This window comes from Diadema setosum, chromosome 3 (genome assembly GCF_964275005.1).
Source record: "Diadema setosum chromosome 3, eeDiaSeto1, whole genome shotgun sequence".
Taxonomy (NCBI): domain Eukaryota; kingdom Metazoa; phylum Echinodermata; class Echinoidea; order Diadematoida; family Diadematidae; genus Diadema; species Diadema setosum.
The window spans coordinates 21,233,592-21,258,250 of NC_092687.1; the positions used below are offsets into that span (position 1 = coordinate 21,233,592).

The 24,659-nt window shown below is 41.5% G+C and overlaps 2 protein-coding genes across 2 annotated transcripts in view; one reads left to right on the plus strand and one right to left on the minus strand.

Moving 5' to 3' along the window:
* Window positions 1–91: 91 nt before the first annotated feature.
* On the plus strand, window positions 92–1,033 carry LOC140226259 (uncharacterized). Its single transcript, XM_072306750.1, has one exon. The coding sequence runs from the start codon at window positions 92–94 to the stop codon at window positions 1,031–1,033; it is 942 nt and encodes a 313-aa protein (XP_072162851.1).
* A 4,362-nt stretch (window positions 1,034–5,395) lies between these two features.
* Window positions 5,396–24,659, minus strand: part of LOC140246682 (MAM and LDL-receptor class A domain-containing protein 1-like) — a 28,627-nt gene continuing 9,363 nt past the window's right edge. Inside the window, exons 2-11 of the mRNA XM_072326022.1 lie at window positions 19,379–19,644; window positions 18,415–18,508; window positions 17,186–17,335; window positions 16,233–16,390; window positions 14,947–15,037; window positions 13,971–14,102; window positions 12,568–12,716; window positions 7,582–7,701; window positions 6,222–6,456; window positions 5,396–5,631 (exon numbers count right to left, since the gene is read on the minus strand). Coding sequence (XP_072182123.1) covers window positions 5,396–5,631; window positions 6,222–6,456; window positions 7,582–7,701; window positions 12,568–12,716; window positions 13,971–14,102; window positions 14,947–15,037; window positions 16,233–16,390; window positions 17,186–17,335; window positions 18,415–18,508; window positions 19,379–19,644 — 1,631 coding nt within the window. The remainder of the gene's footprint in view (window positions 5,632–6,221; window positions 6,457–7,581; window positions 7,702–12,567; window positions 12,717–13,970; window positions 14,103–14,946; window positions 15,038–16,232; window positions 16,391–17,185; window positions 17,336–18,414; window positions 18,509–19,378; window positions 19,645–24,659) is intronic.

A 24,659-nucleotide genomic window follows, 5' to 3' on the forward strand; every position in this document is an offset into this window, starting at 1 on the left:
AGGCCCATACCATAATACCTACATTGGTGACCCCGACGTGATAGTTTAGGGCCAACTTCACGTTTCTCATCCTCCTTCCTTCACTCCTACAATGGCCGACGCCGACGAGGGTAACGCCACCCCGGCTGCCACGACTCCCACGCCAGCGGTCACGGCGGTTAGCCTCAAGCTCCCCCCCTTCTGGCCCAACGACCCCGCCCTCTGGTTTGCGCAGGTAGAGGCGCAGTTTACTACCAGGAGCATTACTACTCAGCAGACGCGCTTCGCTTATGTAATCTCCTCCCTGCAACCGGAGATTGCGCAGGAAGTGAGGGAATTTATCATCTCCCCTCCCACCACCGACGCTTATGACAAGGTGAAGGCCGAGCTCATAAAGAGGACCACCGTATCGGAGCAGCGGCGGCTCCATCAGCTGCTCACGGCAGAGGAGTTGGGCGACCGCAAACCTTCACAACTCCTACGCCGCATGAAACAGCTGCTCGGCGACGCGACCTTAGAAGACAGCATCCTTAAGCAGCTGTTCCTACAACGCCTGCCACGTAACGTTCAGCAGATTTTGGCCTCCACGTCCACGGAAGTCACTATCGAGCAGGTTGCTGAACTAGCGGACAAGATCATCGAGGTCGCCACGCCACTATCGGTCGCCACAGTGGCAGCGCCGCCGTCCATCCCCCAGTCTCTCCCCATCCCGTCGGCTACTCTCCCACCGACGTCTCCCAGTCCTCCGGCGGCAGATCCCGTAGCGCACCTCACAGCACAGGTCGCCATGCTGACGACGCAGGTGTACGCGATAGCCTCTCGTCTCGACGAGCGTGGGCGCCAGCGGTCCCGAGGCGGCAACCGCGGCCGTGGAAGCGGGTCACGTGGTTCTTCACGGAAGCGAGCTGACTCCAAACAGCGCCACGCCGGTAGTGAGTGTTACTACCACTGGAAGTTCGGCGATGACGCCCAGCAGTGCCGTTCACCCTGTTCACGGCGAAAACAAAAATCGCATCCACCACAACAGCAGGGAAACGGCTCAGCCAGAGATTAGCGGCGACGAGTCCCTCTGGCAGTGATACCACAAGTCGCCTATTTTACATCACAGACAGCCAGCAAGGCACACGTTTTTTAGTCGACACTGGAGCCGAAGTCAGCGTTCTTCCTCCTTCAGTAGCTGATAAGATGAATTCTTCGTCTACATTCCACCTACAGGCGGTGAACAAGTCTTCTATCACCACTTATGGAGAGCGCTCGCTCACGCTCGATTTTGGTCTCCGTCGCACCTTTCGGTGGATTTTCATCATAGCTGATGTGCCTACACCCATCATCGGGGCAGATTTCTTGCGACATTTTGGTTTGTTAGTGGATGTCAAACACCACAAGCTCATTGACTCCACTACACACCTTTTTGTCAACGGTGTCTGCGCCCACAACTCTCCCTCCATCGTGAGTCCGATGTTCTCTCGGCCGGACGATCATAGGTACGATACTATCGTCCAACAGTATCCTATTACTCGCCCTACCTATGATCAGAAGGCCGTGAAACATTCGGTAACTCATCACATAGTTACCCGTGGACCACCCGTGGCAGCCCGACCACGTCGCTTGGCAGCAGACCGCCTCACCATCGCCAAGGCAGAGTTTGAACACATGTTAGAGCTGGGTATCATCCGTCCCTCCAGTAGTAACTGGTCATCTCCACTACACATGGTGCCCAAGAAGACCCCGGGAGACTGGCGACCGTGTGGGGATTATCGCGCCCTCAACGCTAGGACGATACCCGACCAGTACCCAATTCCTCATCTGCACGACTTTACTGCCCAACTCCAAGGCAAGTCCATCTTCACTAAGATAGACTTGGTTCGTGCATACCACCAAATCCCAGTTCACCCAGACGACGTCCCAAAGACTGCCATCACCACACCATTTGGGATGTTTGAGTTCACTCGTATGCCGTTCGGTCTACGGAATGCGGCCCAGTCCTTCCAACGTTTCATCGATGAGGTTACCAGAGGCCTGCCTTTCGTCTTTGCTTACATCGACGACCTCCTCATCGCCAGTGAGTCCCCTGAGGAACACGAGCGTCACCTCCATGCCCTGTTCGCACGGCTAACCGACTACGGCGTGGTCATCAACCCAGCCAAGTGCGTATTCGGTGCGAACGAGCTGGATTTCCTCGGTCACCACGTCGACCAGCACGGCATCAGTCCACTACCCGAGAGGGTGAAAGTCATCCACGATTTTCCTCGTCCTTCGTCCATCAAGCAGCTTCGACGCTTCCTTGGGCTCGTCAATTTTTATCGACGATTCATTCCCAGTGCTGCCGCAATGCTCACACCTCTCACGAACGCATTGCGTGATCACCCCAAACGCAGCAGCAAGCCCATCCCATGGACACCGGAGTGTGACACTTCATTCACTCGTGTGAAAGCAGCTCTTGCCAGCGCTACCATGTTAACACATCCTTCATCTGGTCTACCTACCAGTCTTATGGTAGACGCTTCAGACACGGCTGTAGGTGGCGTTTTGCAGCAGTTTTCTCACGGTGAGTGGTATCCCATTGCCTTTTTTTCTCAGAAACTCAAGCCAGCTGAGACACGTTACAGCGCTTTTGGTCGTGAGCTACTAGCAGCCTACTTAGCGGTGCGGCATTTCCGTTATCTGCTAGAAGGACGTCCTTTCATCCTTTTCACAGACCACAAGCCTCTTACCTACGCTTTCCAGGCCAAGCCAGATCGTCATTCCCCCCGTGAAGTACGTCACTTGGACTACATCTCACAGTTCACTACTGACATACGCCATGTTAGTGGTCACAGCAACACTGTAGCCGACGCACTTTCACGGATACACGTCGATGCACTCCATACATCCTCCGTCGTCAATCTACGGCAGCTCGCCGACGATCAGGAAGACGACGACGAGTGGACGACAACTCAGCAGTTACCATCCCTTTCATTCAGGCATCTCCCCCTGCCTGATGGTGCTGGTGAGATTTGGTGCGACGTTTCTACTGGAGTTCAACGTCCTTATGTTCCCATGTCACACAGAAGGACTGTTTTTCATACACTGCACGACATCTCCCACCCTGGAATCCGTGCTACTCAGAAGCTCGTTTCATCACGCTTCGTATGGCCTAACATGCATCGAGATGTACGCCAGTGGGCCAGGTCATGTGTGGCTTGTCAGAAAGCCAAAGTACATCGCCACGTCAAGGCTCCACTGGGCACTTACACCACCCCAGATGCTCGATTTCAACATGTCCACATCGACATCGTCGGACCCCTTCCTCCATCGAGTGGATATCAATACCTCTTGACATGTGTAGACCGGTACAGTAGATGGGCTGATGCTATACCAATACGTGACATCACAGCAGAGACCGTCGCCAAAGCCTTCATACACCACTGGATAGCCAGGCACGGTGTTCCATCTACTGTAACCACAGACCGAGGTCGCCAGTTTGAGTCATCACTCTTCAACGAGCTCACTAACACACTGGGCACGACTCACATTCACACCACTGCATACCACCCAGCTGCTAACGGCCTTGTCGAGCGTTTTCATCGACAGCTCAAATCATCGCTGAAAGCCCACGACCTCAGCGACAAGTGGTATGAACTTCTCCCCATCGTTCTGCTTGGTATTCGGTCTACCATAAAGGAGGATATTGGATGTACACCAGCTGAGATGCTATATGGCACGACTCTAGTCCTACCTGGTCAGATGGTCACCCCAGCCACCACTACCACCCTAGTTGATCCTGCCAACTATGTACATCGTTTACGTGAGTACATGTCTACTTTACATCCAGCCCACTCACGCAAACAGAACACCACATCTCACATCCCTACACATCTCCACAACTCCACGCATGTTTTTGTCAGACGGGACGGTGTACATCGACCTCTTCAGACACCATACACTGGCCCATACAAAGTGCTGCGTCGATCTCCCAAGCACTTTACACTGGAGGTCAACGGAAAGAGGGAGACTGTCACAATCGACCGCCTGAAGGCCGCCTTCTTAGAAGCCGCACCGGTCCAGCAGCCTACACCTGTCCCCGCCAGAACTCCGGCGACCACACCGAGCGCCCCGCTCACTACACCACGGCAGCAGCAGCAGCGGCAGCAGCAGCCTACGCCAACACAGCCAGCACAGCCGCAGCAGCCGACACGGACGACCCGCACCGGTAGGCAAGTACGCTGGCCAGCACGTTACGTTCAATACATGTATTTTGATACCTGAAATTTTCAACCTCTACTTTGTTTACCTTTCATTCATATCGATCGCTTGTTTTTAGTCTTCACTTCATTGACTTTTCTACTAGCGATCTGGAAGGGGGCTAAATGTAGCGGTTTTCTATATCTATGTATCATATTGTCTGGCACTCTGGCTGTTGTAAATTACGCTGTCTGGCGGCCACAGTATTTTGTCAACATCCACGCGAGCTTTCTTTGTGCGCCGACACATGACAGGTGCGCACTACATTCTTCGCTTTTGTCATCGTGCCGAGGTACGCGTATTTCACATTCCAACAGTAGTCGGATTTTCATAAACACACCCCTTGTTTTGCTGTCACGGAAACAAGCTACCAATTAGTGACGAGCTGCACATCTTCATCAGCCAATTACCACTCTCAAAGCTCCTGTCCGTGACATGTTTTCTCCGACTTCGCTGTTTCATTTTCCACGCTTCCTCACTTCACGATTAGCTTTCATCCCGAGAGCACGTCCTAATCGTCGAAGTCACGTCCGCATATCACCTTTACTTACGGATTATTCTCAATTCGGAATATCACACCTTCCCGGATTTTTATACTTCGCGACTTTCGCTACATTTTATACCGCGATTCGCCCTTTCTTCATACTCTACACTCCAACCTGGGGATTTTTACATCGCTTTGACATTCAACGCGATCAGCGCTTCGTTACATCGCTTCATTCAACGCGATCTACCTGCGCTCTACATTGCACTGCATCGGTCCTGCTAGCGTTCTGTTCGTGGTGTGCAGGCTCTACCAGGGACCTCGCAGTTTCATCTATCCAGCGCCCCAGCGGTGGACTCTACCCTCGCTTGTGCTAGCCGCGGCACCCGGAGGATACTCCACGCTGCTGCTGGATATTTTGTACATACTTCTATGGGACACTGTCGTCTTCGGACACCCTAAGTGCATTCGGAGTTAGTCCATATTCGTTCTTATCATTTCGGGAAGTGCAATACATCCTACAAGGACACTGTTCACCTCTACTGGTGCCCTGGTGCTTTCTACACTACTCCAAGTGTCATACCCTTCCTACTCCAAGTGTCTACCCTTCCTGTTGGTGGTACCCCCAGTCCTGTCGTCCTGTTCGCCATTCGGTGAGTTGTTAGGTATTACATTATAGGCCCATACCATAATACCTACAAATGAAATCTACTTTACCTTAAGTTGTTTCCATCCGTACAACTGGTTACCCTGCAAGGTTTTCAGTGTGATGGGTTGTGACAGCGAGTTGCTGGATAGCTGAGTAGTGAGTGACCCAATGCCATCGCCGTACATGAAGTACCAGTAGGAGAGGCACTGTGCCTGTGATGAATCCAGTTCGCCAGACTTCACGGTGGCCACAGCTCCCTCCATATGACTCGAAGCATCCAAGTAGATGTAGACACCTTGATGGGATTGATAAAACAGACGTTCGAATCATGGTGAGATTTTACCTCCGTCGGTCTTTCCTACTTCTCAATTACAGAGCTGTAACGTTAGACATTTTCTAAGGCACCGCAAACCGCAATCAGAAATCTCCTCCTTGTTAATGTTAACCATAAAGATCAATCCTACGAAGCACCGCATGTACATGATGACAAATGAGTATTCTCTCGCTCACGGTCGGGCAAGTCAACATATCCATACAGTTTGTATACATGACTGTGCTGTTGTTTACGCATGCACATGCACGCAGTAGACCACCAAGGTTGTTTACTTCTCTCGTGCACGTGGGTACACACTTCAGCGTGCAAGGCGCGCGCGTATACAGTAAAGTCTGCTCTTTATTATGTTCTTTGTTTGCCATGCAATGAAACTTTCCACCAATCATAAGTCGACGGCAGGTAGCTACCAAAAGGGCTACTACACATGTACAAGTGTATTAGTATATCGATACTAGTGTTTTTACTGTCTGCCAGAAAAATAACACATTATCCGTTAGCGAGTAATGTTATTGGTGTGATAAAGAAACTAAATCCATTTAATGAAATGTTACCATATGCCGACTGGAAGGTATGATCAACGTCTGGCCCAGTGCCAGACGTCAATGTTGGGCCATGATGTAACTGCAGATCGAGATCGTCTGCGTTCTCCTCGTTCTTCCACGTGCAGAAGCCGTTTTCGAAGTCACAGCTGCCAAACTGCACACACTGTGAATCCGACACTTTGTAGTCGTCCACGGCGATACCAGTGGGGACGCTGATGTCATTTGTTGTGGCCTCAAATCGAATCTGAGTGAAAATGGCAAAGGTTTTTCATGACAGTAGTCTGCACAAATTTGTAAAAGGGAAACTTGGGGACATTCACAGCAAGTAAACATTCGAAAATGTCTGGACTATCAGTCTTGATGACCGGATATTTAGACCATAGGGGGTATCACTATTAGGCCTATTCCTCCTCCTCCCCTTCTTTTTCCAATCGGTATAATTCAATTTCAATTCAATTTTTTTTTTTCATTTTTGGACAAAAGCATTTAGACATAACATTCTTTGGTAACAAAAAATAAGGTGAGTAAAACTACGTGAGATGAAAATAGTGTACAATAATTGTGGAACCTTATGATAATTACACATTGCAATGAAGACATTGCCATGAAAAAATTCCTCTTTTCCATGTAAAGTTATAAATTAAGATTGTATTGCTTACTTGTTTATCTATCCAAACCAGAGTTTATATCAGTATGATAATTGTATTCATGTTTTGTTGAAAATTACATGATTGAAAGTTCCTTTCGATGTTATGTACTCACGCAAGCGCTATGTATATTACTTTATATTACTTTATATGGAAATAAAATCACTTTGAATTGAATTGAATTGAAACTGAAGGGATCAGCGGGAAGTAAATAATACGCAAAATTCGAAAAATGGAGGAACCCACTAAAAAGACAAAGCTTGTAGGATGTGGGGCCCTCAGAAGGAAAACATCAAAAGAAAGCACACAGGAAAAGAAAAAGTCTTATTATGATTATAATCATCATTATCATCGATTGTCTCCATGTCACATATGCGGATCTTATTTTATTACACAAGCTATACTGACATGCTGAATGCTCGCTGGCTTCCTCGTCTCATGACCCTTTGTTGTTTATTTGTTCGGGTTTGCATGGATGTTCCTGTGTCAGTATGTGTGTGCGTGTGTGTGTGTGTGTGTGTTTGTGTGTGTGTATGTACGTATGTATGTGTGTGTTTGCTTTGTTTGTATTTGCTTAATGACACTCCCACCTTCTTGAGCAAATTGTTAATCCTACTTAGCAATAATTTTGTATTATTTGGATATGGAAACAAATGAAATGAAATGAAATGAAATGAAATGAAATGAAATGAAATGAAGTGAAATATTGTTATCATAATTACCTTTGTTTTGCCTGTAGGGCTGATGGTGGTTTCCCATACGTGCCACTCGTCGGCATGACTGATGCTGTGGAAGTCACGCAGTAGGATGACGACTCCGGTCGACTCGGTTACCTGTGACACCTGTTGTCGCGAGGAGTAGGGAGACAGTGCTCATGAAGGGGAACCGTTTTCAGGGGGACCTCTGGAACTGGAAGGACGTGGAAGTCAAGGTCGATGGTGTACCCCCCCCTCCCATCCCCCCCCCCCCATCCCCCACCCCCCCCCCCCCCCCAGCTCAGACGGGAAGAACGGAACCTTTGGAAATTCATGGATGTTGCGCTTTTCCCCTTTTTGTATGAGGCTTTTTTTTACGAGCTGGAATAGTGAGATGGCTGGTACCCTGCTCCTCCCCCCCCCCCTCCCACCCCTCCCGGTTACGCGGCCCATACTAGGAAACAATAATAGAGAATCTTGACAATGGCAACCACACTATAGATAAGACAGAGACAAACTGTAAAATTCATCATCATTGTACAATTAAATTCATTTGCAGCACGACACAAGCTTCAGCCATGGCTGTTCTTCAGCATGTCCATGTACACATAAAAAAACAAAACAAAACAAAAATACAATGATACAACTTTATAAAATAGTATAGATGAACATACAAAATCATTAAAAAAAAATGATTAACTTCAACAAAATCATAAGATCTTATGTATGAGTTAGGTACGAACTTTGACATCATTAATGTCCCCGGGCAATTACTACATACCGAATTCTACGAAATTATTCTATAGTGTTCTCTTTTTGAAATGTTGATCTAATCTCTTTTTGAATCCGTCAAATGTTCATGCAGATTTCAAATCTAATGACAAGTTATTCAATAATTTAGCCTATGATAACTGAGGCTTTTCTTCTCAAACACTGTCAAAATGAGTGTTTATCTTGGGCAAAGAGAAGCTTAGAAACGAGCTTCTTATATTGTAAGAAGTGAATCTAAAATCGGGCTTTTTTTTCTTATCGTTATAATGTCCAGGGATTACTTAGGCCGTGATTTTATACATTAAAAATTCTTGCGCCTTAGTTCCAATGTGTCAAATGACAAAGTTTCATTAATGAGATTAGTTGGATATCTGGTTTGTACTCTTAAGAAAATTTCAAGTAATCTATTTTGTAAAAAAAAAAGTCATTTTGAACATTTTGTTTTTAAGTATCATATTACACAACAGCATAGAGAGAGAGAGAGAGAGAGATAAATAAGTAAAGTGAAATCTGGGGCCCGTTTCATAAAACTTGTCATCAATGACAAGTTGTCATAGATGTGACAAGCTACTGAAATCCTTGCATCTGATTGGCTTAGAGCAAATTTGTCATAGATATGTGGCAGTTGTCACTGATGACAAGTTTTATGAAACGGGCCCCAGGTTTCATGATTTTTAAGCAGCTGCAATTGGAAACATCTGCAAGTGGAACCTCGTTATCAGACGGTACTGTAATTAGGGCCTGTGATAGTCTGTATATCTATGCAGGAAGGTGGGAAGCAAAATGTCGAGTCATATGATCTGATTTGCCCATTAAAGTGGATGGCAAACAATGGCAAAATCAGATATTGACCCTCTGTAGATGAGGTCAATCAAAGGACATGTTGGGGGAGGTCTTTATTTATTCATTATTCGAGAACGTTTCAGACATGAGGGCAGAGGATCTTCTCGTTTGCACGTATTACAGCGGAACAGTTTGACAGCTATCTTAACCCTAAAGGGGCCGGGCTTTTTTGGCTATGCTCAGACCGGGGGGGGGGGGGGGCGGATTCCGGAATCAGCCCACCATCGGCGGTGCGATCGCGATGAAATTTTGCATGCGTGAGACCCGCGTCATAATCTACAAGATTGTGTTATAAGACTTTTTGAAACAATCAATTTCTAATTTTGATTAATTAATTATGCAAATTAAGCTCAAGGTGATATTTTAGCTTAATTAAAAGCATTGAGAGTCTAATTTTTGATCTGTAAATCTGTTTTAGCATATTCAACAATTGTACATCACAAAAACTTCCAAAACTCATTTCAATTCTTATGTATTTTATTGTTTTCAGAATTTATTATGTATTTCTTTGTTTTTCAACTTTTGTTTTTTCTTTGTTTTTTCATTGGAAATTGTCACTGACCACTTTTCTACCATAATTAGCACAAAATTAATCAATGAAAGTGATTAATTGTAAAATTAATCAGGTTTTTATGCCTTTCATGACAGAGCACTGTTTTCCATAGGAAATGTACACAAAATCACAAAATTGTGCCCGTTTTGGAGCGACATTCCGTTACAAAAATGGGCGTGGCTTCGCAAAAGTATGCGCGGACGTTGCAAATTTGGTCTCAAAAGTTGCGCGAGACTTGAACGAAGAAAGTCAAGAAGCCTCGCGATGAGGCCTTCTCGCGTTACAGAATTATAGCGCGAAACGTCGAGGGGGGGGGGCGGATTCCGCCCCCCCCCCCCGGCCCTTTTAGGGTTAAAGGGGCATAGTTCCGGTAGTGTAGATGGCGTTGTTGATGATACTGCCGATCATCGTTAGCATTGATACGAAGATTACCGAAGTTGAGCTGTCATCAAGAGTAAAGTGCGTAGGTGTTGCTAAGTAACTTTGTTGTGTTCTTTGCGCATCGCGCAGTCTGTAGTAATGCCAGGGTGCGTGCACATGTGCTTGTTATTGTGACATCACAAAAGAAGTTTGCTAAAGCTGTCTTCCCCCTCAGCCGATTCATGAGCCGAACTGTGATCGGACCACTGACTACACTGAATCGGACTTCTTCGGACTCGGGAAAGTGGGTCAAAGCGTAAGTGCCAAAGAGAAGTCGATAGCGTAGGGCTCTATAGGAAACTTGCGCCGTGCGCCCGCGTACGCATTTGACTAAAACACCGGGACCATGCACCTTTAACTTAGTTTACGTAATAAATTTTGGTTGGACTTTGATCCGCGTTTGCCATGTTGACGAACAATCTGGATATAAACGTAAACGAATACAAACTGTAAACTATAAACAACTATAGACAACTATAAACTCATCAGCTCTCCTAATCTACACTTTACGAATTTGACCCCCATAATGAAAACTTCTATGTATTTACCATGTATTGTTTTTGGTGTAAGTTTAGGCAAGCGAAGGACAATGTAATAACTCAAAGTTAACTCACGACAAAATCAAGGAATCGTCATTTGAAAGAAAAGCAAAATATCAAGCGAAAGAAAAACAACGTTTATCATAAGCAAGAACCCTATTCTTAATCCTTCTATAGTTTGCTATTTCCCAATCATTTATATCTTATCGAGCACACACACACACACACACACACACAGAATATGTATCACAATTGTCATAATTATGTCATTGTTCGCTTTCGTTTTAAGAGTTATTCACTGCACACACACACACACACGCACACACACACACACACACACACTCACAAATCGGTAGAGTCCGGATATGTCATTTATCAACTCTGGAAATGACAACATATCGGAGACATGAATCTAGTCAAGTTGAGATAATATGTTAAGTACGTATCTCAAACTGTGTATCTCGTGTAGCTTTTCGTACGAACATTTCCTATGACAAGCACTCCAGGCTCCTTTATCACATTTTATATTCCCAAATGATGATTGCAGTTATTACTGGCTATCATGACTTTTGAAATCCTGAATGCATTGCCCTTTGTCATACTAGGTTGGTATATGTTGCTTCCATATGTTTGTGTTTGTTTACTGATAAATTAACTGATTGATCAAACTTAAGGTCAAAGAACAATAGATCAGTATCATTCTAAAGGAGACTATATCATAAGTCATGGATATACAATATGAACGTGTTTTCAAAACGTATTGTATTTGTCAGTTCGTAGTAGACGTTGTATAGTACACGTCCTTTACATGATGCACGCAGCTCTAAAAGGACAAGTTCACCTTCATTAACATTAGGATTGAGAGAATGTAGCAATATTAGTAGAACACATCAGTGAAAGTTTGAGGAAAATTGGACAATCGATGCAAAAGTTATGAATTTTTAAAATTTTTGTGTTGGAACCGCTGGATGAGGAGACTACTAAGGCTCGTGATGTCATATGAGTACAACAGTATAAAGAAAATGTAAAGAAAATTCAACATATTTTCACTTTTTTCGCATGATAAAAGAGCACTTGACTTGCCTCTTTCTAAAGGCAGTGGGAATAATATTACCCATAACATATGTCAGTAACGAGTCAAGGGAATGTGTACTTTTTTCAAAAGATGAAATTTTGTGAAATTCTCTTTATATTTTCCTTATATTGTTGTACGCATGTGACATCATACACTGCAGTAGTCTTCTTATCCAGCGGTGACTGCACAAAAACTTCAAAAATTCATAACTTTTGAACAGATTGTCCGATTTTCCTCAAACTTTCAATGATGTGTTCTACTAATATTGCTACATTCTCTCAATCCTTATGTTAATGAAGGTGAACTTGTCCTTTAAGAACAGAATCAGTTGAGTTTAAATGCAGCTCATACAATGTAATGACACAGAGCGTGCGCGGGAGATGCGTACAGCGGCAAGCGTGGCTCCCCAAAGTCGACATTTCACGGGATTATTCTGCCCACTGCAAGTACGATTGATTCTATCTGAAAAGCAATTCTGTCATATTTCAAGAGGAAAATTATATCCAATAAAAAGGGCATGACTGAAAATATCGGGTGGAAGGGCATGTTGCTTCTACTGACCCCCATTTTCTCGTATGGCACTTGTGATAATATACGAGAATATCTATTTCTTCGTGAGTTACTAATCTTTTCGAAATTTATACAGTATAACCAAACGTCATTTTGTCAGTACATTCTGTATAATTGTGGGTAGCACATTTTATTCAATATATAGAAAAATACATATCATACGCACGTTGTACTTTCTGAACTTGTAAATCGCTTTGAGCGAAACCTAAAATATAAAGTTTTATAATCAGTCATCACATTACCGTTAATTTGCCAACATCAGAAGAACCCATGTGGTACCAGAACTGGAAACACCATTGGTCCGACGCAGTAGGTTCGTATTCACCTGTGTCGACGACCGCCTTGTCACTAGGAGAACTGACTGCAGTCAGGTCGGCAAATATCATGTGACCTACATGCAGACATAGTTAGGAATTATGATAATTGTTATCATTCCACCAATATTGGCATTATACTTTATTGCTCTTGACAAGTTGATCCTGATCTAGAAATGACACATGAATTAAATATCTTTATCATTATTATTTTTCTATCAATATCGGCATTATCTTTAATTGTTTTTGACAAATTAATCCTGATCTTAGAATTTACACGGAGAATGAAACCCGAGCTGGCCAATGTATATAATTATCTTCCTGAAATTGAACAACCTGGCAACATAAAACAAATACGGTTGAATAGACAAAACGATCCATAAAGAAATACAGTGATAAATGAATAAGTGATAATGCTAAATAAGCAAGAAATTTATAGCTCCACAAAATATTTTTCTATCAAACCAATTACTGCTTAGAGATCCGTTTTGCCATGTATAGACTATCACAAGCATACTACCGTTATAACAATTACAAGACTTCTAAGATATGGCTGAGAAGGAATTACAAATGTGACTCCAAATTGTAATATTTTATTTTCTTTTTGGTTCCCTTAAAAGTGTTTGATATTCAAATTCAAATTCAAATTGAAATCATTTTATTTCCATATAAAGTTATTCAAAGTATGTACAACGCTTACATGAGTTTAATTTTGTAAGGCATTTCAAATCACACTAACTTCAACAATGCATCGTATGCATTGTATACATTTGTAGTAATATCAAAATGGTATTTCTGTGACTTAATAAGCAAATACAACTTTATTTTTCACTGTATATGGAAAAGAGGAAATGACAGGAGAAGCATAGCTTTTAAATTTTGTGAATCACTCTGGGAGATTAGGGCATCTCAAGATCCGTCAAGGACTCAAAGTATGAAAATGTTGACATCATGACGACAGGCGAAACAGAGAGAAGGAAAAAACTATGACAAGAACGAAATCAAGGACAAAACAGGCAGAAATTCTTCTTGTCTTTCCTCATAGTTTTTTATTCACTTGATATTGAGTTTTATTGCTATTAAGAGTAAACGAAATGAAGTAAGGTTATAATTTCAATTTTGGTACGTTTGAAAAATGACCTTTTGATTGAGCTCCAATATGATGTATATCGATTGCATGTCATGTCGCTATACGGTATATATGGTACGCCGGTAAATATATCATAAATCAATCACACACACACGCACAAACACACACACACACACACACACACACACACACACACATGCCGACACACATTTCATTCTTCATAATAAAACGACACCCTGACCTGAAGCCGTGTGGTAGGTCACGTCCACGTCCGGTACCTCCAAGCCCGAGTTGCCCGTCACGGTCTTCCAGTTGATGGTGGAGCCGGGCCCATTGGTGATAGAGCAGTCCCCGTTCTCAAAGTCGCACGTGTCTTGAAGCAGACATGAAAACAACATCTCATAAAAGGCTTGGGTTAACAGATATTACCATGTACGAGAGTCACCGAAATGATTACCCATAACGAGGCAATATAAAATTATCTCCTTAGTTGAATTTATGACAGAAACTGACTGATAATTATTTTCAAGATTAATTCTTGAAAAAGAATTGTCCTGTATTTTTTTCATTAAAAAAAACAACGACATTATCATAGTTTAACAGCACGGAGATTGAACGCAAAGGATTTAATGTTTCGTATCTTTCATTCATGACCAAAAATCAAATTCAGTGACGATATGTTGGCAAGTCAATGGGAGACAATGGTGTGATGACGTCATCTTTCATTCAATCTGTCCACGTGGTTCTAACCAATGTCACCGTACATGTATCATAAAAGCATATGAAGCTGTGAATGGTCCATGTGAATGAACCAAACTTCCTTATGCTATGTCCGATTTTAATAAGATTCCTGCAATTCCTTTAGTTTCATTGATCTCTGGATTAGATGACTATTGAACAATAAACGGAATTACGTTAAAATCTGCCTGTAGCAAATAAATAAGTGATCCTCCCTATTGCAACCAAATTTTCTTAAATCTATGTGCCCTTTTCCTCGAGTCATTTGCGCACACACAAAATAAGAAACAGATCAACGAAAAGTGAACAGCGTTCCAAATTTTTTTTTTTTTTTCAGGGCGGATTTAAGATAAACAAACAAAACAAACAAGATAGATTTTCATTTCTTTTTCAACTCTTTTTTTTTTTCAATCAAATCGGATGGTCAAACCAGCAAGCAAAAGCGAGAAAGAAAAATATATGTAAGGAATCCAACTTACACGGACTCGGGCAGCTCCCCGCGGTAAATTTGATATCGTCAATAGCAATGTCACCAAGATAACTGGGTCCCCTCAAGCCTTCAAATGCCACCTGTGAAATGCGGGGAATCATGTAATGGGGATCATTAGTTCTTGTCTGACACGGCAACTACCATCATGGGCAAGGTCAAGGACAAGTCTGTTATTACACAGCATCTTTATTGGGTAAGCTCTGATGGTTAATGAATGGAGGCTGTAATACACCTGCTCTGATCCAGGCACCCTATTTCTCCAACAGATATCTCTGCAGAGCATATAGTATGTAGTTATAGCTATCATCAGAAGATATACGTATAAGCGAGTGGACAATCAAACCTGCCCACCAATTATAGGTGCCCTGCTTAGGCATGAAGGCAGATTCTCATTACTCAATTGGATGCAAAACGTAGCATGAATGAAAGAGAAGGTAATTCTATCTGTTGTGGCTACAAAAAAAAAAAGAGCTGCTATGCCATTAACTCTCTAAAATACTCCTTGTGTTATCGTTGTCATCTGTTTTGTAGTGCATATGATAACTTATTACCTGTGTCTGATCGTGCCGTTTGACATTGATTCACAGGAGATGCCATTGTATTAAGCGCGGTAAAAATGTTATTAATAATAATAATGATAATAATAATAATAATAATAATAATAATAATAATAATAATAATAATAATAATAACAATAATAATAGTAATGATAATAATAATAATAATAATAATAATAATAATAATAATAATAATAATAATAATAATGATAATAATAATAATGACAATTATTATTATTATTGTTATTATTATAATTCTTATCATCATCATCATTATTGATAATTATTACTATTATCATTATCATTATATAGCCTAGTGTAAAAAAACATTTACATTGTAAGTGTTATGCGGTGATGACAGTATCTTCTCATCTAATATCCTTAAAATCAGGCAGTTGTCACTAAAATCACTGTATTCTTAGAAATATGTTGATATGCATCCTACATAATTTCTAGACCTATTTCAAATGTTCATGACACCTCCAAGTTTTGTTCTTTACACTTTGATTCATGAAAAAAACATGCAGTAACTTTCACTATCAGGGAGAAAGAAGGGAAAGAGAAAAAGAGAACAATGACGAGGGATAAATGGAACTGTGGAAACCATTCGATATCTTACGCGGTATATTTCTGTCTCCGTAAGATGGAGATAAACTTGATTCCACTGTGGCAGTCTGGGACTCTTTTCTCGAAATATCGCCGTGTTCTTGTTGCCCACCCGTGTAGCAACAGACAGCGCCCCCACATGGGCGCCGAACATCTGATACCAGAACTCGAGGCAGTAGCTGCTCTGTCCAGCGTTCGTCATCGGTTCTGACACAAGCCAAGCCTGCTCGCCCTCTGTGTTCCCGTACGCTTGGATGTAGGCGTAGTAGCCTGCAGGTACGGTGGAAGGTAGAATGGGTCATGACATTGTCCGGGGAACCAGGTAGGGGATGGTGGGCCGCAGACACTACCCCTCCACCCCTCCACCCCTCCCCCAAATACACTCTTTCTTTCTGTATCTCTCCTTTCTTTCTATCTCTCCCTCTCCCCTCTCCCTCTCTCTCTCTCTCTCTCTCTCTCTCTCGCTCTCTCTCACACACACACACACACACACACACACACACACACACACACACACACACACAATTTTTGGTTACACAGACCAAAATACATTTTGATGAATAATTATGATTTATTATCAATTTACATGCAAAACATCTGGACTGATTATTAGTATGCCAGACTACTTCCGTTCACGTTCACCTATGAAGTCCGTTTTATGGTTTGGTAATTGTATATTTTCGCCTGTTCATTGCTACTATTTCAAGGAAGAGTGAAATTCTCTGCATTAAAGTTTTCTTGTTCTCATGACATTATTTTCAAAACTCTTATTCCCAAATTTATGACTGATTACAAATTAGCAACACATGCTTAAGACTAACGCTTCTTTCTCAAATTTGACCTTTGTTTTTTTTTTTTTTTTCTAAATTCCTCGCTGACTGTGTGCAGGACATACGCATTAATGCTGCTGTATCTTATATTTTCCTACTTTGAATTATGCCGTGAGATTTATAGATGTCAATTTGAAGACGACAGGAAAATTAATGATCCTGCTGCAAAATTCAGCTGGGAATTGACGAACTGAGAGGAAAAAAAAAAACCTTAGCAGTGAGGTCATCCACCTACCAGATTTGTCCCCAATGGTGTGGTCAGCTCCGGGCCCAGTTCCCGGAACAAACGTGTCCCCCGATCCCCTCATCCAGTTGAAGTTGGTGTTAGACTCGAGGCTCCAGCCGCAGAAATCGGTCTCGAAGTCGCAGTCGTGAGCTTCGGGCTCTGTGAAGTGTAAAACAGCAGAGATGTTCATGGGTTGGCCCACTTTTCCTAGTGTCTGGACAATGAGCCTACTCAGACCTAGGACCCAACTCCATTATATAACGACAAATGCACTTGTAGTTTGTCACAGAGAAACTCCGATAAACTAGCGATCATCGATTTTTTTTCTCTATCTCCCTTTGATTGGATTTCCCGGACAATAAATAAACTTTCCATGGTCAAATGTACAGGTAGTTTGTCCTGCATCATTCCAGGAAATATACCTTAAAGTGATATAAGAGCCAACCACTGGAAAAACGCATAGTCTTGGGTTGATACGCAAAGTAGATCAATCAAAAACTCCATAGTAAAACCCTTCGTTTAAAAATAAAAGATACATTTTTCGAAGTTCAAGGTATTCCTATACATTCGACGTTCTGGTAGACAGGCAGATATATAATGCACAATTTTCAACATATTTCAAGTATCATATTATTCAGTCATTCATTCCATTGATCCTGTAATGTATCTGTAATGTGATTGGCTAAGGAGAGCGTATCCTCCCCGGAGAAGGTTTTCTAGCAATGCCTATTTAAAAAAAAAAAAAAAAAAAAACTAAAAAACTCAGCGTTAAACCCGTGTTTTATGGAATCTGTGGGATGTAAGCACGTGCGAATCTTCGCCGGCGAACGCGCGGGCGCGCCCGCTGAAGGTCTGTTAAGACGGGGCTTGAGTCTCCATGGATACATACAACACAGATTACCAAATGTTTCTTAAATTTTGTCTGCTGATTACTCAAGCGTGATCTTCTTTGTTTTGTTTTTTCCCTTTTTTCGCCCAATTCGCAGTTCGTAACATGAGTAGCATTGTAGCAATGATTTATGAAACTGAAGAATCAAATTTATGAATACTAGTATCCCATTGACATCTTTCAATCCGACCGCATATTTCAGATTCCTGTAGCGTTAATCCACGATGGAGTACCAATGTCTCATTCAGTGCAGAGTTGCCCTGGTGCCCTGTATGATGGGGGATCTTAGCGTTTGTAGGGTTAGGAGACTTTCTGATATTCTGAAGGATTCTCACACAAGATGACTCACTTTGACCTGCGCAGACTTCTCCAGTTGCTATAGCAACGTCATCGATGGCCACATCCGAGTAGTAATTCCCGCCAACCTCACCGGACATGACGATCTGATGTAACAAGAATACAGTGAAAGAGAGAAAATTAGACAAAGGAGATCTACGTAAATATAGGGTGAATATCAAGAAGGAAGGCAGGGATAGCCATCTGCGCTAAACTTATCTTCCATCATCACTTTAATATATTTAATGTTAATGATTAGTAACGATCTTACTTACTGCGGAATTAGTTCACTTTTAAAGTGAATTTCTACTCTGAAAAAATATGTAAAACAATGAAATACCTCTGAGTGTCTATATTTCTTCCATTGGAAATGCGCAAATATATATATATATATATATATATATATATTCGTGTATATATATATATAATTATATATAGATATATAGAGGGAGAAAAAAGAGAGAGCAAGAACAGATATAGGTACTATACGACGAACGCGAGACTATTACAGAGAACGTGAGAGTCGAAAACTGTGTGTTACGCATAATATACTGACAGTGTTAACTATAGCACGGAGTTTTACTATTGTATTTTGATTAAATATTTGAGATTTGTCAATGTTTCTATATTTGCGACGCATGTTCTTCAACTGCATTAGTTTTATTGTAATAATCACATATTTGGGGGTCTTTACTTCTCCTGTCCAATCTCCTGAAACATGCAACACAAGTTCGGATTTTATGATGCCTATAATTAAACACGCCTGTTCCTAAATATTATACCCAGTTGCATTGTTGTGTCATTGACCATGCAGTATGTCTATATGTATTGATGCTTTGTAAACATGGTATTAATTGGTATTTTTATGTGCGCTATTTTGATGTGTTTTCATTAAATATATATATATATATATATATATACATATATACATTATAAAATTTTGAAACTGATATCTGATTGCATTGCTGATGACGTACCTGTGATGTTGTGGTAGTTGTCGTTAACCAGACGAAGCCCTCCAGCCACAAGTTACCTTGCTCACCAACGATGCGTTTTGACACGACGTCCCCACCACCGGTCCGATGGTCGACCGTCAAGCTACCCATAGCGGAGCCGTGCATGTGATACCAAAAAGTCACGCAGGCACCCGACGCGCCGAGAACGGGAATATCGGGAGAGATCAAGGCAGCAGTATCCCCTAGGGCGCCATCATTGGCCTCGAGATAGAGAAACGTCCCTTGATCTGTAGCGTAGATAATAATAGCAAGAGGTTTCAAAGGCGAATATGAGCAGACTCTAACAACACATGGTCAATTTCGAGATTATGACGATGTAACTGCGGGACAGATTCAGTTGGAATTGTTAGCTTATTTCAGAAAATCTGATAAAATGAAAACTTTAAAAAAGTATTGGAACTAATAACCTTCCTAAAAACATTCATTGAAACAGTGCCGAATGTTTTACACCCCCGAAAATGGATATTAATAATAAAATTCTGATAACGAATGGCCGGAAAGGACTTTTACAAAAAAAGTTGAAAATCTCGGTTTAGACAGTTTTGCTCTGCTGGAAAATCGAGGTAAAGATCGGTCTTGAAAAGCAGGGATTAACATTTTGTCTTTTAATTGCTAGCACTAAATTTTCGACAAAGACCTTATTTTATTAGAGAAACATTACATATGGAACTTTTCACTTCAATTCACTTCTTCTGCGTCAAATTTCCTTAAAAGCTTCTGTGTGGTTTTTTTTTTCCAGTTGATGCAGAACATTGAAGACAGTATTCTTTTTAAAATGCTATCAAATCAAAGCCCAGGAATAAATTTTGCAATTTAACGATAGTGGATAATCGAAATGTATGTACTAATAATGTATTGTTGAGCTTGTAGCGGGCTCTGTATTTTATTCTATCTTTAGGTACATTTTTTATATGTTTCATTAAAAACTGTGATTTTAAACTATATTGTAAATGAAATCTCCATTTTGAAGCCCTGTGCTTTTGTGTGATCTCCTCTGACTCACACATCTATGTAAATATTTGGAATGTGATTTTATGAAATGAATAAATTGAATTGAGTTTTATTGAATTGAAATAAACAAAGATGTGACTTAAATGATGGCTGAGATGCATAAAAGCAAAGACTTAATTCTAAATTGTGAAATACCAGCAATAAAGTCTATGACAAATGTCAGAAAGACACATCATCAAATCACTGAGTTGTCGTTTTTTCGGACTTGATGGGTTGTAAAGATTATCTGTCATCTCATAGTAAGCATTAAAAACTCGATAGATCATGAGATAACGAAAGTCTTTCAGTTGTCTAAATACGAGATTATAGTCTGCAACCCTGTCATATAGAGACGCCCGCGTGTGGATTTATGTTATATTCCTATTGACTTCGCGTGGATGTTCCGTAACAGCGTGTAAAATGTGAAGCAGAAATTGTAAGGTACATAGATAGATTCTGCGTGGTTATTAGTCCGGGAGCCAGCGGGGGTCAGCCTAGCTGAAAAGGTTACCAATTTTTATGTATATAGCAATTTAGTACATATGCCCCTAAGTATGGAAATGCACGTCTGGCTGGTCATCGGTGGTGGGTGTGGCCAGGAGGGCCAAAAAAAGGACCCCTCAAAATTAGGCTAGCCTAGCTGGAAAAGTAACCCCATGAAAACCACTGGAACTTGTTCGTTACACTTACGGGATAAATGAATGACCATTGCCAGACGTTTTAAGTGGTGGGGGGTAGCCGCCAGACGCTCTTAAAGGCCCAACTCCAGCTAGGCTAGCCTAGCTGAAAAAGTAACCTCATGAAAACCACTGGAACTTGTTCGTTACACTTACAGGATAAATGAATGACCATTGCCAGACGTTTTAAGTGGTGGGGGGTAGCCGCCAGACGCCCTTAAAGACCCAAATTTTTCCAGCTAGGCTAGCCTAGCTGAAAAAGTAACCTCATGAAACCCACTGGAACTTGTTCGTTACACTTACAGGATAAATGAATGACCATTGCCAGACGTTTTAAGTGGTGGGGGGTAGCCGCCAGACGCCCTTAAAGACCCAAATTTTTCCAGCTAGGCTAGCCTAGCTGAAAAAGTAACCTCATGAAACCCACTGGAACTTGTTCGTTACACTTACAGGATAAATGAATGACCATTGCCAGACGTTTTAAGTGGTGGGGGGCAGCCGCCAGACGCCCTTAAAGACCCAAAATTTTCCAGCTAGGCTAGCCTAGCTGAAAAAGTAACCTCATGAAACCCACTGGAACTTGTTCGTTACACTTACAGGATAAATGCATGACCATTGCCAGATGTTTTAAGTGGTGGGGGGTAGCCGCCAGACGCCCTTAAAGATCAAACTTTTTCCAGCTATATAGGCTAGCCTATAGCTGAAAATATAACCTAATGAAACCCACTGGAACGTGTTATTTACACTTACAGGATATATGCATGGTCGTTGCCAGACTTTTTAAGAAGTGGTGGAGGGGGGGGGGGGGGGGTGTAGCCGCCAGATGCCCTCAAAGACCCAATTTTACCAGCTAGACTATAACCCTGGCTGGAAAAGTAACCTCCTGAAACCCACTGGAACTTGTTCTATGTTTGTATCTCACCTGATAAACACTGTCGACATAGTATTCCGGTGTTCTTTCAATAACTTTCCACACTTTTGAGCTATATGATCACCAAATTCACTCCTCAGATCATCTAATGATTGCTGTCAAGTGTTAATATTGGTGACGTCCGACTACGTCAACAGTCAAAAAGTCAATGAACTAGGCCTATGCCATTTGAAAATCTCTGTAATCACAAAGTCGATATGTGGACGAGACATCACTTCGCTTTTGCCTTGTTAAATGGTGAATATTAAATTAATTTGTAAGCTTCCGTTTCTAATTCATACAGCACCAGCATACATGTCTGAGAATAGCGGTAAAGAAGATTAGAGTCTTTGGCAACAAGTGCAAAATTAAATTCTGTGCCTTATTTGCTAAACAAACGTGGTAGGAGGACAACGACCTGTTAGGCAATATGGCGGACCAATAGCTCTATATTATTAGTGTTATAGAATAAATGACAATGATGTAGTTCTGAAGCATACTTTTCATTAGATGCTTTTGCAATGACTCAATGTATACTTTTAATCGAACTAAGTATAATTATATCCATGACTTGCTCATGAATTACGGCAGAACGATTCCGTGAGGAAAGTTTTCTGTCATGTCATTACGGAAGAAGTGAACGTGTCAATATTTTGCTATTTGTTCCATAACTATTTCTGAAGTGGTTAAATGTATTTTCCTAAAACATTTTTTCTTTTATATAATACCTACGTTGCATCCAAATGCCTATTCGTTGAAAAAATGCGGGCCATGTATTCAAAGGTCAAAGATCATAGGTTAATGGAAGTAGGGCATACATTGTACAACATTTCACTAAGTTGTTGGTTTTTTTTTTGGGGGGGGGATGATTCAAAGTGTCCTAAAACCTTGTATTTTAATACATGTATTTAGTTTTGTAGTCACGACTCTTGCTATGAATGATGCCAAACTCTTCCCGCTCATACAAATGCAGCCGTTTCAGGGAAATAATTATGATAATGATTGGTAATGCTGAAGTGGTTCATAACATTCCATTGATACTATGTATAGAACAGAAAGTGAATTTGACAATGGTATATCATATCCGCAACTTACTCTTTGACAGGTTCTATCATCCGATTAATAATGTATAAATTGAATATACAGTAGTCCCCTATTCAGTAACTACAGGTTAAGTTAGATAAGCTGCATTCATTTTGCACGCGACCATGGCGTTATAGCCAAAGATGATTGAATTCTGTAAATCTCTGTGTGCCTGCACAGGATTGGAAAACGAAACAACTTTCTGTGTATAGAACAACGAAACAGAAACTGGTGCATGCATTATCTCAGTCACTTTGTTATGCATCATGATGATTTGCTCATTGCAGTTCCGGAATCTCAGCTCGAGGGACTCGAATTGATCCTAAATCAGTCGGCATGCGTGTATCACCCAAAACAATATCTGAACACAATTATAACTGCAGTCCTCCATAGTCTGTATTGGTTGTCGATAAGGGCTGGTATCAAGTTTGATTTTCATATTATTTACAGTACCGAAGTTGTATTTAATTGTTTTCATCGAAATGCCCGTATACGGTATGCGTATCTCGCAGTTAACTCTTTAAACCATAGTTGTAATCTACGTGCCAAGAATCTCATGTTTTCAATAAGCGTGAACTCCAAGACATGTCGTGATAAGGACTTTAAGACAATTGGCATCGTCATTATAAAACGAATTCCCCTTTTACAAGACACGTTTTAGATTTTAGATAGAAATATGGATTCGTTTGAATGCATACAAACAGCTTCTTAAATCCTCTTACATTTTGTTTTTAAGATATGGTGTATACTTTAGAAGTGTAAGAAGCATGCTCTTGTTTTAGAGGCTTTGAGTACTGGTAAGAAGCATATGTTATTCTTATAGATTATGTGAATAAGTACGCATTCAAGAACGTTTTGAATAAAACGTATCCAGACAACTGCATATCATATTTTCACCTCTTCCTTATACATGCAGATGTATACTCTTGCCGAGAAGGTTAACTGTTTGATAGATATAGTGCTCACCTTATTGAAAAGGTAATTGGGTAAATTTTTGGTTTCAGTATATTATTCAAACACAACTAAGTTAACTTTTACATTAACATTTTCACAACTCACAAATTCTGCACGCGCACACATTTCATGATTCACAAGATCCAAGTTACACTAATCCTATTTACTTTGCAGAGTGCAACAACAACATAAGTTATATGCTGAGCAAATAGGCTTACATCAGTTCGCACTATTCAAGGTTTAGAGTAGTTAAGGAATTAAATCGTACCCGATTTTGTGATGCTAAGTTGCACCTTGAGATGATGGGCAATATTGCCCCTGTAAAGGAGCAGGCAGTGACACTGACTTGCTCCTTTGAAGGAGCAATTTTGCAGCAGTCATGGAGCAAATAAGCACCACATAGGTGCAACATCATACCAATAAGGCACAAGGTTGCACCCTCAAGAGAGGGTACATTCTTGCATCCTTCGGGCATAGAGTTGCACCTAAAGGTACGAGGTTGCGCTTTTTTCAAGGGGGCAAAGTTGCTCCCGAGGGTGTAACTTTCACCCTTTCTTGCGGGTACAAAGTAGCATCCAAAGTTCCAAGATTGCACCCTCAAAACAAGGCACAATCTTGGAACTTTGGT